This window comes from Callorhinus ursinus, unplaced genomic scaffold (assembly GCF_003265705.2).
Source record: "Callorhinus ursinus isolate GAN/ISIS: 27379988/994484 unplaced genomic scaffold, GSC_fseal_2.0 scaffold2, whole genome shotgun sequence".
Lineage (NCBI taxonomy): Eukaryota > Metazoa > Chordata > Mammalia > Carnivora > Otariidae > Callorhinus > Callorhinus ursinus.
In genome coordinates, this window is record NW_027397064.1 from 25,375,953 (window position 1) to 25,393,263 (window position 17,311).

At 36.6% G+C, this 17,311-nt stretch overlaps 1 protein-coding gene across 20 annotated transcripts in view; it reads right to left on the reverse strand.

The window, feature by feature from the left end:
• MAP2 (microtubule associated protein 2) overlaps positions 1–17,311 on the reverse strand; it is a 280,936-nt gene that overhangs the window by 76,104 nt on the left and 187,521 nt on the right. For 18 of the 20 annotated variants that reach the window (XM_073879249.1, XM_073879237.1, XM_073879247.1 and 15 more), the window contains one exon: positions 3,336–3,620. In XM_073879249.1, the coding sequence (XP_073735350.1) occupies positions 3,336–3,597 (262 nt within the window). In that variant the 5' untranslated portion in view covers positions 3,598–3,620. The remainder of the gene's footprint in view (positions 1–3,335; positions 3,621–17,311) is intronic. The other 2 variants (XM_073879241.1, XM_073879240.1) reach the window with 1 other exon arrangement.

Consider the following 17,311-nt stretch of genomic DNA (forward strand, 5'->3'; position numbering starts at 1 on the left):
AACTAGTAGTGGCCTGGACACCACAGTGTATGGCTGAAGACCTGATGTTACTGGAAAATATGCCATGTTAACAGTGCCCCAAGAAGTATCTTTTCTAAGGGAAAAATACAATGTACTGATAGATCACACGTGAATGGTAAAAGAGGAGGCTAGTGTACTGCTCCTCTGGTCCTCTTTAAGATAATCCCCTCGAAATATAATGCCAGCTCATGTTAGTGAACCTGACCATCGAAGGACAGAATTTTTAAAGACCATATTTGAGATTTAAGAACACTTCTTTTTATTGGGAATGATTTTTGTTTGTGAAACAGTTATGTATAAACCATCAATAATAAAATGTATTATTTTATTAAGCCAAAGTTTGGAGAGAAATCTAATTGCACATTAGCTTATCACTGGAACATCCTCCTGAGGTACGAGGAGTCAATATTGTACATTTTTCCTTTCCCACAGCTTTCCACATTGTATGGACTTAATACACGGCCTGTTATTTCTGGAGGGAGGTTAATTTAAAATCACACCCTAGTTTGGATTGCACACCTTACTCTGCTAATCCACAGCTGACTGTTCACAACTTTTGTCACTATGAACATACATAAAGAACTTCCGGAGTCAGATTCCCAAAGGTAACATAAGATTCATGTGAAATATGATGAACTGAATTCAAAATTAACTCTGGATGGTCCTGAACCCATAAATTAAAAGAAGCGTCTGCTAATCTCTTTTTAATTTAAATTATTTTCTCAAAGAAGCAGGTAAAGACACACTGACCTGGCAAAGACATTTTTCTGATGCTTTTAAATACTTAAGACAACTGAAAAGAAATAGCGAGTGATGTTGGCTCTTCACTGCTTGACTGAGCACACACAGTGACTTTTTTTCTTTTGTGTATTACAAGCCTCTATCATATTCTGTAAGATTCAACTGATAAGACTTTTCAATAGTTTTCACCATTAATTTGAAAAGGACTTTCTTTTTTCTTTTGCACTCATTCATTCAGTCATTCATCAACATACATAAATTGAGCACTTGAAGTGTAACGTCAGGTGTTGCAGGACAGGATGATGAGAAAAACCTTGGCCTATCGCATTATCTCTTGCCTTCCCCACAGCCATCTTGCTTCAGCATGTCCTCATCTCCTCATGGCTCAATTTCTTCAAAGCCTTCTAGTTAGTTCTCCTGACAAGTCCCACCCTGTTCAAGATGTATTCTACACTCAGCTGTAGAAAAAGATGCCTTGATCAAGAGTACCCTCTTGTCCATATTGACACAACTACCACCACCACAAATAACAATAATGGTAATTAATAGATGCTATTCTTTGATCTGTTGACTTTGTACACTTCACCAGCTCATTTAATCCTCATCGTGACCATGAAAGGCAAAAATAACATTTTTATTTCAATCATATCCACAGTTTCTTACTAATGGGGCATATGTGCTGTTGAGTACTGCATAGCTTCTCAGATGCTTGAATTAGATTGCACACTCAGTCTCCTCTCCTGTTCCACTTGAATTTCTGCAGGGTCCTTGCTTCTTAACACAGCAACTGCCAAAAACCTGACTTCACACAAATAAGTCTTAAAAAGGAATGTGATGTGATCGAATGTTGAAACTGAACTATCTTGAGGTCAGGCGGTGTTTAACAGATGCTGAGTATCATTGTGTTTCCCTTCGAGCAATTAAAGTACTCTGCCACCCCCGTGTGAGTCTGCTGTGACTTCTCAAGATGCTTCTGTGCACAATTCGGGAAATTTGGTCCTACATAGGAAAGATCCCTCTTCAACATTGCCTTTCTATACTGCTCATTTGGCTCAGAACACATTGTGTTTCACATTTGAATTGTGTGCACAGGTCTCATGTCTGCTCCTGGATCATCTGCTCTGTGAAGCTCAGACCAGCCCTGGCACAGAAGCTGACACACCTTGCATATAGAAAACGTTCAACAGGGGTGCCTGGGTGGCTCAGTCGTTAAGCGTCTGCCTTCAGCTCAGGTCATGATCCTAGGGTCCTGGGATCGAGCCCTGCGCTGGGCTCCCTGCTCAGCAGGAAGCCTGCTTCTCCCTCTCCCACTCCCCCTGCTTGTATCCCCTCTCTCACTGTCTCTCTCTCTCTCTCTGTCAAATAAATAAATAAAATCTAAAAAAAAAAAAGAAAACATTCAACAGTAGTCTATCGAATGAGGGGATTAAAAAATTACACTATGTCCTTATGTAATTGCTCCCCAGTTATTTGAGATGCCTTTAATCTCACCCCATTGAAATTTAAATATATTTTTTGAACAAAGTGTACAGTTGAGAAGTGTTGTTGACTAACTGATGGAGTGCAGAAAAACCAGTGTTTGACTAGGCAGGGGATGACTCTGAAGAGGGCATAGCCTTTCTTAATACTTGTAGTTTACCTACTCTTTTTGGAGCAGCATATCTGCGAGTTACTGTGTTCAAACACATTACATTCTGAGTATAGAAAAAGGAAAATAATGGTGAAGAATACAGTGCAGGTGAGTGCTTCTTGATGCTGTTAATGCTATATAATGACTATGCCATCAATGACGATATTATGAATGACAGAAGAAAGAAGATTGCTGGTAGAAATTATACTTTGAAAGTAAGTATTTAAGACTAAATCAAATTATGTTCTCCTTTAAGCATCTATAATATTAGTTCTTACAAAGCTCTCTGAGGAAGTATGGAATGGTTCCCATATATGTGTGTGTGTTTCCTTTCCTTCTCTCTCTTTTTTTGAGATTTTATTTTTTTAAGTAATCTCTACACCCAACATGGGGCTTGAACTTGCAACCCGGAGATCAAGAGTCCGAATGCTCCACCAAATCAGCCAGCCAGGGACCCCAATCTCTCCTTTTTTTTTTTTTCTTTAAAAAGGCTGGGAGATAGACTCCAAACTGCTTTCTGCCCCCAAAAGTAAACATGCTTCTATTCAGTCAATCAGATTTAGGTCCAATATCATTCAAGACAATCAGGAAGTAACTATTTGTGAAATCTTCTTTCAATGAGTTAAAATGCTGATAGTTACTAGCAACACACACACACACATGCACACACACACACACACACACACACGCTGAGCCATTTGTCTACTAAAATTAAAGTGGTAAAAACTAAATAGGGAGATGAGATGAAGAATACAACTAATTTGGGGGAACATTGGGCTAGTTCCCAAGATTTTTCTCTCCTTTTGGTGTCTACTTCCTGACAGACTGGAATTTCTGTCCTAGCACTAGTGAAAGAGGATCATCGCAGTAAATTAATTCACTTTCAGATGAAACAGACTTCAAAGCACAAAGCCAGCCCTGGGACAGAGGAGCCCTTAGTTACCTGCTGTTTCTCTGTCAGCTGAGGTCAGCTCTCCGTTGATTCCATTCTCTTTGGTATCTGAATAGGTGCTCTGTGACCCATGTTCTCCAAAGGCGCCCTCTTCATCCTCCCTGTATGGGAATCCATTGGCACTTCTGACAAGTCCTTCCCCTGCCCCGCCTTGATCCTTAATCTCAGGTGGATGTGGGTGTGCAGATGCCTCTGTTAGTTGAGCTGAGGTCCAGTGAGGCGCCTTTCCTTCATCTTTCCGATCATCTGCCATTTTTCCACGTCCTGTGACCTCTTCTGGGATTGGAATCAGAAAAATGGTAGCCATCAATTTGGGAAAATCTGATCTGATTACTAAGACAGGGAAAACTTATAGCAAACTTAATGGTTAGCTATGGCCAAAAAAATGCATAATAATCCACTGTTATTATCAAGCAAATAATTGTTGTTAATACCTTGGTTTTTAACAGATCTTTTCTGGCCTATCTATTCCTTTAATATATGACCATCATCAATTTATATATATATATATATATATATATATACATATACATGTATATATATATTTTTTAAACTAGTGTTTGGCATTTAAGGAGATATCTAACTTTCACTGACATATGATATTGATTGTACAGTAGAGTCAAAGAATCCTTCAGAATAGGGAAAACCACAGTATGAGGAAATTGGGTAGAAAAAGGTAAGAAAAGAAATGGCTAAGGGGAAATGATGAATTCGGGAAGGTTACTCCAACTACTCTTTTAAAAACACAACTCTCCCTGAATCCTCGAAAAGACAATGTCTAATGTAGTAGTCCTTTCTGTTTCAAAGGTGTTCAGTTCAAACCAGAGGTGGATGTTTTCTTGGATACTGTATATTAAAAGATAGTTTTGACTTAATTTTTCAGCAAACTTTCCTAAACCCTATCTACAGATTAAGAGTATATATAGATATACAAAGATTTTCTCTTAGTATAAATCTTACATAAAGAATAAAAAACAGTATTAGGCCCACATCCTACCTTATAATGTTATTTCACAACTAAGTCAAATCAGATATGGAGAAGTTAAATCACTGACATATATCAGGTAGCTGTAAATTATAGTAAAGTTTGGATAAGTCATGGAGTGGGTGTTCTGTACACGTTAAGTGAGTGATAGATATCGCATGGCCTTCACTTCCACGCTAATGCCACTAGGTTTAGAGATGTAGTCAAGAAAAGGTGATTCATCACTCACTTATTGAAAGCTGTTGCCAGCAAGGTAGTCTCATGGATGCCTTATTGTCCCCATACTGAGGATAATGACATAGGCAATGACTGTCTCTGACGGAAACTAAGAACACTTCGCTGTTTTCAAAACCAGTAACTCCAGTAAAAAACTCCAAAGAAGCAAACAGAATTGTATTAAAATAAATCTACTTCCTGTTACTAAACTCTGTTTAGAGATATCACAAATAAATTAAGCCATAAAGAAAGTAAGCTTTCCTACCGGATTCCTAATAAGTATTTGTCTTTTTTTTTTAAATGAATTTCAGTGCTTTCCTCAGGTTCTCATTCTAGTTTTCTATTCATACCAGGTAGATGAGTTAACTCATTTAAACTAATTTGACTACAATACCTAACCTCCCCCCAAATTGCTTTCTATTAGGGTTATATTTATTGTCCCTAAGAACATATTTAAAAAGGATATAAGAGGTTTAGCTTTTAAAACATTGAAGGACTTGTGAATAAACCAAGGAGCCTCCCTATATCACTGACAACGTGTAAAGAACTGGATCCACAGAAGGGTTTCCTCATCCGTAAAGTTAGGACAAAGATGCCTAGTTTACTGTTTGTTATAAAGTGTGATCAGAAAAATATAAAGGGTTCATTCAGCGCAGTCTCAGTCATGCTCAATAAATAGTAGTTACTATCTTTGTTATTGTTATTAGAATGATACTACTAATCACTATATCACAAATCATTATATATAAAATATTTTAAGTAGTTTTCTGGAATTATTGCTATAGGAACAAGAGCCTGAAAACGTGGTGATTACAATAACAAGAGTTACTTGCAAATCTGTCTCCAGATATTATATAGGACTGAAAGAATGTTCCAAGGCAGACATGGCAAATGTCTAATGGACTGAAGAAATACCTAGATTCCAACTGTGACCTTCGTATTTGAGACCCTGGCTCAGCATCCTTCTCTTTACATGCCTTTGTTTCTTTACAATTCTTTTCTGAAAATAGCTTAATTAGAATTTCCGTATTTTTACATTGTCCAATCTATTTTGCATGCAGAGTGAATACTTGTAAATAGGAAGTTTCCCCAAAAGAAGTATATTCCTTGTTAATGTCACTTTTAAAAAAAATTACTGGGTTTTAATTTTAGAACACTTTATATTTACCGAAATATTAAGCAGATAGTAGAGAGTTCCCATGCACCCCTGTTTCTAACAATTTCCTGTTACTAAATACCTCAGTATGGTACATTAGTTATAATTAATTAGAAAATATTAATACATTATTATTAACTCAAGTCCATAGTTTACTTAGATTACCTTAATTTTAGCAATTTCCTTTTTTTGGTTATTCCAGAATTCCATCCTGCAAACATTAACATTTCTTTTCATGTCTCTTTAGGTTTCCCTTGGCTGTGAGAATTTCTCAGACTTTCCTCGTTTTTGATGACCTTGTAAAATACTGGTCAGGTATAGATGGAATAATTCCTCCACTGAAATGTGTCCGATTTTTTTCATGATTAGTTTTGGGTTATGTGTTTTGGGGAGGAAGACTGTCAGTGCTAAAATGCTCAAATAAGCTTGAGAAATGCTGAGTTATAGGGGCATATATAACTTGAGCTTTCTGAGAGCTTTTGATACGCTACTGGAATTTTGGAATCACAGGGAGGGGCAGTGACGTCCAAAGCATTCCAACCAATGGGCCATAGAAAACTTTTTCTGATGCTGTATTTATTAACATGTCCAAAAGGATTTGGGAAATGCTTAGGTTTGCATTTTAGCCTTTGCTTAAAGCTGAGCGCTGTGAATTGTGTAAGACTGTTGTTGAATCACAGACCTGTACTTCTGAAACAAATAATACATTATATGTTAAAAAAAAAAAAAAGAAGATAGTAGGAAGGGAAAAATGAAGGGGGGAATTGGAGGGGGAGACGCACCATGAGAGACTGGACTCTGAGAAACAGACTGAGGGTTCTAGAGGGGAGGGAGGTGGGGGGATGGGTTAGCCTGGTGATGGGTATTTAAGAGGGCACGTATTGAATGGAGCATTGGGTGTTATACGCAAACAATGAATCATGGAACACTACATCAAAAACTAATGATGTAATGTATGGTGATTAACATAACAAAATAAAATTAAAAAAAAAAGCTGAGATTCTCAGATCTTCACAGTAAATAAAACAATATAAATACCCAAACTCCCAGTCCCACCCCCCTCCCCAGGGCTCTCTGGAAAAGATTTGTCAGTGACAAAAAATCCTCACCTTGGACCTAAAAAAAACCAGTGCCTGACTGGGGAAGAGTATCACTTGGTAAACATCCACTTAAAATGTTAAGATGCTTTGTTTTCAAGATACCAGGCATTTAAAACGTAAACTCTTTAATGGTCAATGCTTTACAGTTTTGGATTCTTTCTTCTCAATTAATCAATAAAAGCTCATTTTGGAAAAATGAAGAGCTAGCTGGCCACGCTGCTTTAATTAATGTCAGAGGCACCAATACAGTGCATTAATTAAATAAAGTGCATCACCTGACTTCCTGATAAGACTATTCAAATAATACACTTTAAAATACTTGCAGATTAATCAGATAACACTTTCTAATTTGTTGGGTATTAGAAATGTACATAGGCTGACCGTGTATGAAGTGAAAAACATTTGAGGAGATCTTAGGCTATAATCAGCACTGCTCAAAACTACTTTGACAGAAAATGCGATTTGGAAAGATTTTCATCTGCTCTACTGAAAAGCTGCTGGAATCAAAGGAGTTTGATTTTGGCCACACTCACTTATAATCACAACATGGTACCATTAAAATACCACCCACTCATGGTAAATTTCACTTAAATTCCTAATCAGTGTTTTGGGATCATAGATTATCTCCATTCTTCACAATGTTATTACAATATAGTTACAAGTGATCACAGCGTCCTTTAATTTCTTCTTCCTGATGTACAATATTACTTTTATCTGAATCTCCCTGAAAACTGTGAATATAATATTAAAGAAGATAAGAAAGCTGAGCTAAACTCCAATCCCCTTCAAATCTATAAAAGGAAACTTGTGAGGGACCAGGAATCGGAACATTCCATTCCTACTGTGTAATGTTGGGAAACTTTCCATATCATAAAAGATCATATCATATCATAAAAGATCACAGATCCTAACTGCTTCTAACAGCTGAACAGCTGGGCGGGGGAATCTATCACACAATCATCTGGTTTGATTATTAAACTGAAAAGCTACCTGCATTCTTCCTTCTACCTCCCTTCCAAAAGTCTAGTTTGATAATGTGGGCAAGGAATTTATTAAGTTGAAAAGAAATGTACTAAGTCCAAGACACTGATTTCCAATTCATAAAAATTTGCCATGGGAATCCTACCTGGAAGCGCTAAACACAAATGCCAGTATTAATGGGGATACAGCTACTGGTAATATGGGTTTTTAAAAAAGAGATCCGAGAGGTTCAAATTTCACATTATATCAGAATGAGCTATCTCACTTGATTTGATCATGTCATTGCAGGGCCCCAGTGTTTGTCTCAATTAAGACACACAGTTTGAAAGAAAGCTGAGAGATATCTTGTGCCACCAGAAATGTCAGTCATGGACTTGAGTGGTAAGTTTCAATCTTTGCTACCCTTTTATTTTTTAAGATTTTATTTATTCATTTTATTTTAGAGAGAGAGAGTGCGGGCAGGGGGAGGAACAGAGGGGGAGGGAGAGATAATCTCAAGCAGACTCTACACTGAGTGAGGAGTGTACTCGGGACTTGATCCCCGGACCCAGGGATCACCACCCTAGCTGAAACCAAGAGTTTAACTGACTGAGCCACCCAGACATCCTCTACCCTTTTTTATTTAACCATTTCCTCTTGATATTTGAAAGTTATCTAAGAACAGACTTATTTCTTCTTTCATCAAAATTCCAGTTTTTAAAATTCCAGTTCTTAAAATCCTAGCTTTTTCCCTCAATAAACCTTAGGTCTGTTCTCTCAAGCTAATGTTCCTTGGCAAAAGCACGCAAGCTTTCATCCCAGCTGTTGAACCACTGATCATGGCTACACTCCATTTCTTTGATGACTAGTTATAAAAAAAAAATGTAAGATTCATTAGTATTTGGCAAGCTGTCATTAACTTTTGATTCTAAGGATATGAGCCAAATGATGTGACTTGGCATTGATTAGATTTCTAACCTTTTGAAGATTCAAAGTATATCACCTTATATTAAAACCAGAATGAAAACAGTCTTTCTACAGATTAAATTCCCAGTTGAAATGGTATATAGTTAATTCCTTGTCTATTTATTTATGTAAAATTATTCAATTTTGTTCTGAGGTAGATGGGATGCATAGATGTTTAATGCTGCTGAGTAAAATAACTAATTTTCCTCATATTGAGTAGAAGGTTTTAGTACCATGAATCAGGAGCCTTATAAGTAGTGAAATCTCTTGGATAATTATAGTTAAGAAATCCCAAGAAAGAGAAGAAATATACAAGTAAAAGAGTGGAAGGAACAACAACAACAAAAAGGAACAGAAAAAAATTAAATAACTAACTTCACATAAAACATGTCTATATGGTAAAACAGTTCATGGTTTGGGATAGATAAATTCCAATTTTTTAATTACTTAACAAATAGAAATTTATATCTAATATGATAATTAACATAGGCTCATGGAGATACATTTTGTAGCTTACGGATGGGTGTATCAGTCAGCACCACTATTATTTATCAGAATTCTAGAATACTGATTGCAATATCAATAATTAGATTTCTCCTGTATTGAGATTCTATTGTATTTAAATGTATCTGCTTTTCCAACTGTCCAGGCCTAAGACTGTAATGCTCTGTTTCAAAACTCTGGGAATTTACTTGAGTATCTATCCAGATACTTACATGAATTCATATATATCTATATAGCTATTTTTTTCTGTGAGAAAAAATTTGGACTTTCTCATAGGCAAACCAAAAGTATGCCTCTAATTCTGTAAAACCACTCTTGAAAACACTACCTTTTGTGATATGATTGTCCCTTGCACAAGGATATTCACAATAAGTTAATTTATATTGGAATTTAGAAATAGGATATGTATTTTGCCAATTTTTGATATTTCTTAGACAATCAAGTAATGTATCACTTCCCACATCTTCCTTTAATTACTAGGAACTTTAATGCTTAGCTGCAGTATTTACCTCATTCTAAGACTTTGGTACTATGTTCTGTTTCTTATTTTATATATAATTTAATTGTAAAATTTATCAAATCTTTTCTGAAGTCAGGCAGAATATATAATAAATAATAACTATCCCTATTGCCTTTTAACAATTTACTTTAAGGTATCACTCTTTTAAGAAAATTATATATTATTATTTAGCACACAGTAGCTCTCATGTTATCCCTCATGTATGTAAAGTGAATAAAATACAAAATAGACTTAAATTTTTTCCACACAAAACATTTATAAGACCTTACTTAATATTCTAGATCTTTCCGATAGCTAATAGGTTAACAAACTGTCATGGCGAATGTGATTTCTTGGGAAATCTAACATTACTTAGTTTTTTAAAAAAATAGTATTTCTCTCACTCTCTCTTTTTTAAAAAGATTTTATTTATTTGAGAGAGAGTGAGCACAAGTGGATGGAGGGGTGGAGGGGCAGAGGGAGAGGGAGAAACAGACTCCCCACTGAGCAGGGAGCCTGATGTGGGGCCTGATCCCAGGACCCTGGCATCATGACCTGAGTCAAAGGCAGACACTTAACCAACTGAACCACCCACACAACCCATAAAAATAGTATTTCTCTTTTATCTATCTTCCCTAGAATACTCTTTTAATTACCATTCAAGCAAATGTTGCTAATAAGTGAATTGTAACTTTAAAATGACAAGTGACTTATTATTGAGGTGGCCAAAAACCACACTTTTGTTGGTTCTCCCTAATGGTTTAATATGTGCACATTAAAACTTAATGCATTCAAAGACTGGTTTAAAAAGAAGCATTTTCATCTGGACTTCCATCTATCATTGGACTACTGGAATATTGGACTACTGAAATATTGTCCATGCAAAAAAAGTTTGATTAAACTCTGATAGTTCCTATACTTTTTGTTCTTTAGAGCAAGTACCACATAGATATATTTATTATAAGTGCACATTAAAACTTAATGCATTTAAAGGCTGGTTTAAAAAGAGAAGTATTTTCATACTTCTATCATTGGAATACTGGAATATTGTACTACCGGAATACTGAACATGCAAAAAAAAAGTCTGATTAAACTCTGATAATTCCTATACTTTCTGTTCTTTAGAGCAAGTAGCACATAGATATATTTATTTAGCATATCAAACAAAAGTTCCTGAGTGCATATGCCCAGAGGACTTGCAGATAGGAGAAAATAAGGTACAACTGTACATTTCTCCACAATTTTAAAAAGTAGGCAGAAATACCTAGAAGAAAATGTCCCTGACAGTTCTATTGTCTTCCTGAGCTACAGATGAATTTCTTTTCTCAGGGCTAAAGACGCAAAGCAGAAACACATTGTACTAAAAAAAGAAACCATTTTCCGATTTTCTACCTACTTAGTTGGAGGTTTTCATATTTCTCTTTCAAAGTCTGAAAAGGGTCATGCGTAAGTAAAATGCACACAATTAACACATGATAGTAATATATAAACTGGCCAAAATGTCACTTAGTCTTCAGATGGGTTTCAAATATTTGTTGACTGTTGAATGAATTAATCATCAATCCCCTACCTCAAGATAAACACATGGAAAAACGTTCTGACAGCTATGGATGTTTGGCCAACACTAGCTCACTGGGTGAGAAGAGAATGGTTTTGAATCTAATTTTCAGGCATGGTAACTTTGGACTCAAATTCTAACTCCAGGTGTTCCTGGTGATCTAGTGGTTAGGATTTGACCTTCTCTCAAGTTCTAACTCCATTGAAGGATGTATGAAAAATGATACCAAGTGCAATGAAAAACTAGACCTGAGTAAGACCTAGTATACATAACAGAGACCATGAGACATGTAGGTTTAGAAATATCTTTAAGATAAACTATTTTATCCCATTTCAGAAAAGGAGTACTTAAACCACAAAACTGACGCAGTCTTTGGCAATCATCCATTCCAATGTACCTTGAAGTGTTTTCAGCCAATTGCCTCTGATATTGATCTAATAAAGCAGAATTTCTGGAAATGGGGGTTAGAAATCGGTTTTACAAGTTCAACAGGTGATTCTGATATGCTAAAATTTTGGAGACTCATGCTTTCAGGAAAGCCTGCTGCACAGGATTTCAGAAAAGAACAGGGAGTGATAAAAATACACACACAAAACAACCTATAGAATGACTGGAGTAAAAGGTTAAGACAATAATCTTGATAGGTCACATGGTCATTCTCACAAACAGAGGCTGAAGCTTTCACTTCCTCAGTCTAGTACATTTATGAGGAGGCAATCGGGCCCAATCACAGGACTGACTATTTTTAGTCAGCTTCCTGGGACTACACCAGTTTTCTGTTGTGTCTAATCCTCCTAACTTGAGGGAGGCAAAAATATCTCAGAAGAATAGTTAAAATTACCCATTGTTTGTGGTAAAATCTACTTTGTATTTTGAAAGCAGTAACTTGTCCTCAGTCTATCCACATCTTCAAATTGTCTTTAGAATATTTATTTTAGATACTCCTTGGCATTCAATAATGGTTTAGGACAAAAGCACATTTGCTTAAAATATTTTGAATCCAGTTATAATTTTCTTTATCCACTAGACCATTTTAGAAATGGATGTAGGGTAATAAACATGTTGTGAATATGTAATATTCTGAACTGGCAAAGTTCTCAAGGAAGTAATTGAATGTTTTAATATCTAGATAATTTAGATACATGCTGAAAATGGCATTTAGTAGAGTAGAACTTTTTCTCTCAGGATTCCCATATAACCACAAACCTCACTGTTTTTCTTTGGATTACAATATTAAAAAGATCACAAAGCTCAGAAATAGTCACTGATTATAGTTATTACTAGGCAACACTAAATACTCTCAAAAATTGGCAAAAGGGGAAACAATGAAAACTTGGAAAATCTAAAGGAAAAATACACTCCGTGCCAGATAGGCATGTCTCCATTTTTATAATGCTCTTGGCACAGATGGTTCTAGAATGTTTTCTATGATATGTTCTGCCCTGTCATCATGTAATGTACCAATTCAATAAAAACACTGGCATTGTAATTTTGTACTGCTACATATCCAAGAATGAACAAAAGAGTAAAACAACCAGTTATATAATACAATTAATGAATACTGTTTCCCTTTTCCATGTAGGCTCAATTACGCTTTATGTTATTACTATCCATACCAGTACAGCAAAACAGAAACTTCTGTTTTGGCCCCTAACAGTATTAGAAATTTATGTAGAATCCACATCTTTGCTTACAAATGCTGAGTTCAAAGCTTAAATAGTTGTTGATGAACTGACTTTAACCTTCTATCCCTTCTCTTTGTCTTCCATGGAAAACTGAGGAAAAAGTTCTTGCTGACATGAGAAAGTTATAAGTTGAGAATCCAGATACTTGTTTCATGTCTTCTCTGTTCTTTTCAGGCTGACTATAAAATACCTCTAAGGATGATTCATTCTTCATTACACACCATGACTAATAAATAATTTGTATGAAGAGAGGTGACGGCTGCATAATTATTTCTCGTGACATTGAACACAGAGTACAAAACCCAGTGTTAGGTTATTGGTGGAATTGTATAAAAGATAGAAATAAAGCACAATCCCAGGCAAGTCGGAAGTGCTCAGTAAACTCTACCTATTATTTGTTACTTATGCCTTTTATTTGAACATTTTTAGCAGTAGGATCCAGTGCGTGGTTTGTTCCGTATTGAAAAACTGAGGCCAGAGAGAGTAAATTATTTGACCAAGTTAGACATTGTTAGGTAAATCTGCAAGGAGAAGCCAAATCCACTAATATCCATATCATCGTTTGCTCTGAACTAGCAAAGTTCTCAAGGAAGACCCAAGTAGTGAGACTAGCGGGATGGGTTGCAACTAGAAAGACCAATCCAGAAAAATACTGATTTCATAAGCCTGTTCCATCGATAACAATCTAGCATACTGAACCGGGTAAGACACTTTATGTGAACGTGGTGTACAACCTCTGTTTCATACTCTACGTTATTTCTGATTCACAGTATATAAGAAGGCTAATACACATCAGAAATAAGTACTGCTTAAAATGCTCTAAAGCTTTAGCCTTTACTGATGATATTTAGCTAAGGATCAGCACTTAGGTACTGAGATATGGTGAGATAAATAATAGATTTCCAACCAGAAAATTAGGGTTGGAATCCTGGCTCCCCCACTTACTAGGTTTGTAAACTTAGGCATGGCACTAAACCCAAGTGCTAGTTTCACAAGCATGAAACAAACTACAAAGTATTGAACAAATACATTTTGATCCTTACATTAATATTTTTCTTTTCTATACAAGGAGAGATTCAGTCATAATAATTGCACTGAAGATTTCTTTAAATAAGCATGAATTAAAGCATCAGGGAAATTGTAATTTGGATTTTAGACAATGATTTTGTCTTAAATTTTTTCCAGTTTGAAATCTGATTTTAGACATGTCAGACAAATCTCTTTTGGGTACCAATTCCAAGTGTCTCTGGAATTACAGACATTCCCAAGAAAAAATTAGATCTAAGTATTTACTTGTACTACCATGTATGTAGTAAAGATCCTTTAGTTCCAGACACCTAAGATCCACATATTAGGAAGGCACTGGCTGGGTGTTCAAATGGCTATGATCTAAAAACAATGACCAGTACCTGAGGGAAAGATGCTTCAGAGATTCTTTATAGGAGTGGGAACAGAGCCATGACTTAGGAAAACTTGAAGGCTGTGTTATATACCACAAAATAAATTATTAGAATTGAAAACAAAAACCAACCAAACAAAAGCCAAAATGCTGGAGAAGAAAATGGTCATCATGAAAAGAAAATAAATGGAGGATGGAGAATTGGAAGTGAAGGAGGTATAGAAAGATATAAGCAAAAATTAATGACTTTATGGTTTTCCATAAAAGGAATCTGCTTTCAGCTATTTAAGACAGAAGGAAGGATGAAGACCTGGGGAATTATAAACAAGATATCATTTATCCTGCTTCCTAATACTTTATCTGATCTACTCAGTTCCTTTATCTTTGATGAACAATTCTCCTTCCACAATGCAGGCCATGTGATGCTGCCTCTAACCTGTTTAGATTAAAAGCTTATTCCAGATATTGTAAGTATTTGGACTTGCCATATAATGTCATAGAATTTATCTGTATTTCTTTGAACCTAATGCACTCCTTGACAGTGATGTCTTTAAGCAAAAGCCAAAAGTCCACCCTATTATGACTATTATAGAATCAATTGTAGTTTTGACTGATGGAACAATGGCTGCTAAAATGCTTTTCAATTCTAAGATTACAAATCTTAATTCATTAAACAAGTAACTGAAAGCTGTCTCTAAAACATTAATAGAAAGGCTCTATGTAACAGGCAATAAGGAATGGATGCATTGAAGATATAAGAAAAATATACAGCCCTTTTGCTAAAGGATCTCACAGACAAACCAACAACAAAAATACAGCATGGTACATGCCGATAAGACAGGAAGCTGTATCCTGGAAAGTCAAGATGTTGTCCAGACAAGCATCTCCCTTTGTCCCTGCCCCAGCTTCCAGGTACTCAGAGCGAGCTGCACTCCTCCCATCCCCACAGCAGGGACCACGGGATGACAGGGTTTCTTGGACAAATTCCCTTTTTCTGGCTCCACGGTATGTGGTAGGGACTTTGAGGCAGGTCCTGGGGGGGGGGGGGGGAGAACCTCTTTCTTGTGGCTTTTGCCCCACTTTTATCAAAGAGTGTTTCTAACCTGGAAGGGAACATAACTGTCCCATTTCATAAAAGGGAAAACTGAGGCACCAAGGAGCAGGCCTTGGGACATGGTTCTTGCAGCTTCCATCTGAGCCACCTCAGGGTCCCAGAGCTCCTACCATCCTCTCGTCACTCTCTGGCCTAAGACAGGGTCAGAATGTGTGAACCGCCCCCAGTAAAATGTTTCACAAAGGAAAAGAAAAAAAAAAAAAAGATAGGAAGTTGTAGAGGGACATGAACAGCCCCTTCCAGGAGGAAGTAACACGTGAGCTGAGTTTGAAGGACAGGTAGGTGCTGGCCAAAGAAAAGGGGGGAATCTGTATAGGAAGAATGAGCACGGAGGATCACATCTCATTTTTTAAGACTCAGCCTAGGCATCACTTTGGCATCCTGAAACTCCAGTTTCCACTTTGTGTTGAATGCTCCTCCCTATTTTGTCTTCTTCAGGAGGCTGTGAGCTCCTGGAGAGAGGGCTGTGTTTAATTCACCTCTGCACCTCCAGCACCTAGCACAGCGTGGGGCACAAAGTAGGCTCAACAACAAATGTTTACTAAACAAATGAATGAGGAACATGTGTGAAGCCCATGATTGTTCACTATGGTCCAGAAGTGAAGTGGGACATGGGGAAATGAGCCCGAGAAGAAGACAATGGCGGAATTGTCAAAGGAGGTGGGAAGCCATGCCTAGCTTCTGTCCGAAAGGCCACAGAACACCCATGAAAGCTGTGAGAGAAAGGAGTGACACAACCAAGCATATTTTGTAAAATGACTGATCCTGCAGTGGTACTCAAAGTGAATTGGAAGGAGGCATGAATATAGATAAAACATCCCTTAGACCCAGTCCCTTTAGGAAAGGAGCCTGTAGGCCTGGACTGTGCTAATGTGACTGGGATTCAAGTGAGAGCCTGGATTCTATGTTCAAAATCTTAATTAATGAAAAGAAACCATACTCTATTCTTTTAACAAAATGCCTTATCAAGTTTCTCTATTTTATGTATCATCTACCTACTTACATCCATCTGTTTGTTGTAAGAAGGGGAATGATAAAAATACTGTTTTATGCCATTTTGAAAGAAATTTATTTTCTTTCTTTCAAAAAGATTTTATTTATTTATTTGACAGCGAGAGAAAATGAGAGAGCACAAGCAGGGAGGATGGCAGAGGGAGAGGGAGAAGCAGGCTCCCAGATGTGGGGCTTGATCCCAGGACCCTGGGATCCTGACCTGAGCTGAAGGCAGATGCTTAACTGACTGAGCCACCCAGGCTCCCCTACCTTATTTTCTTGATTTCGGTTTGTAGTTCATTCAGCTAATACCTCTGAAGAGCTCTTTTTCATTGAACTATACAGTGTTAGAGAATATTTCACTTGATTTTTGATGTGCAATGTAAGATTGAATTGCTAATATTTTTCCCCCCCCCCCCCTTTTTGAGATGTTACAGCAGGTTACAGAGACACACGAGTCTGGTCAGGTCTGCATTCATCTGATCAGATATTCAAACAAAAAAATGAAGAATGTTGAGAAAAAGTCAGAGCCCACACGACTGAAGATCTAGATTTTTCCTTGAGAGGCACTGTTTATAATAAACTACTTTAATGAGTATGTAGTGAGCCTTCATCTAATTTTCAGATCATTATCAATCATCAATCGTTTTACTATGCTTTCTGGTATCTTATTCAATCAACATTTATTGAATACCAGCTTTATACCAGAAATCGTGTTAGGCATTTGGAATACAACGATGATTAAGTTATGGATTCTGACCACAAGCAGTTGAGGAAGGCAGATATGGGTGAAAAATATAGGTTACAGATAACACAGTAAATGCAGTGAGAG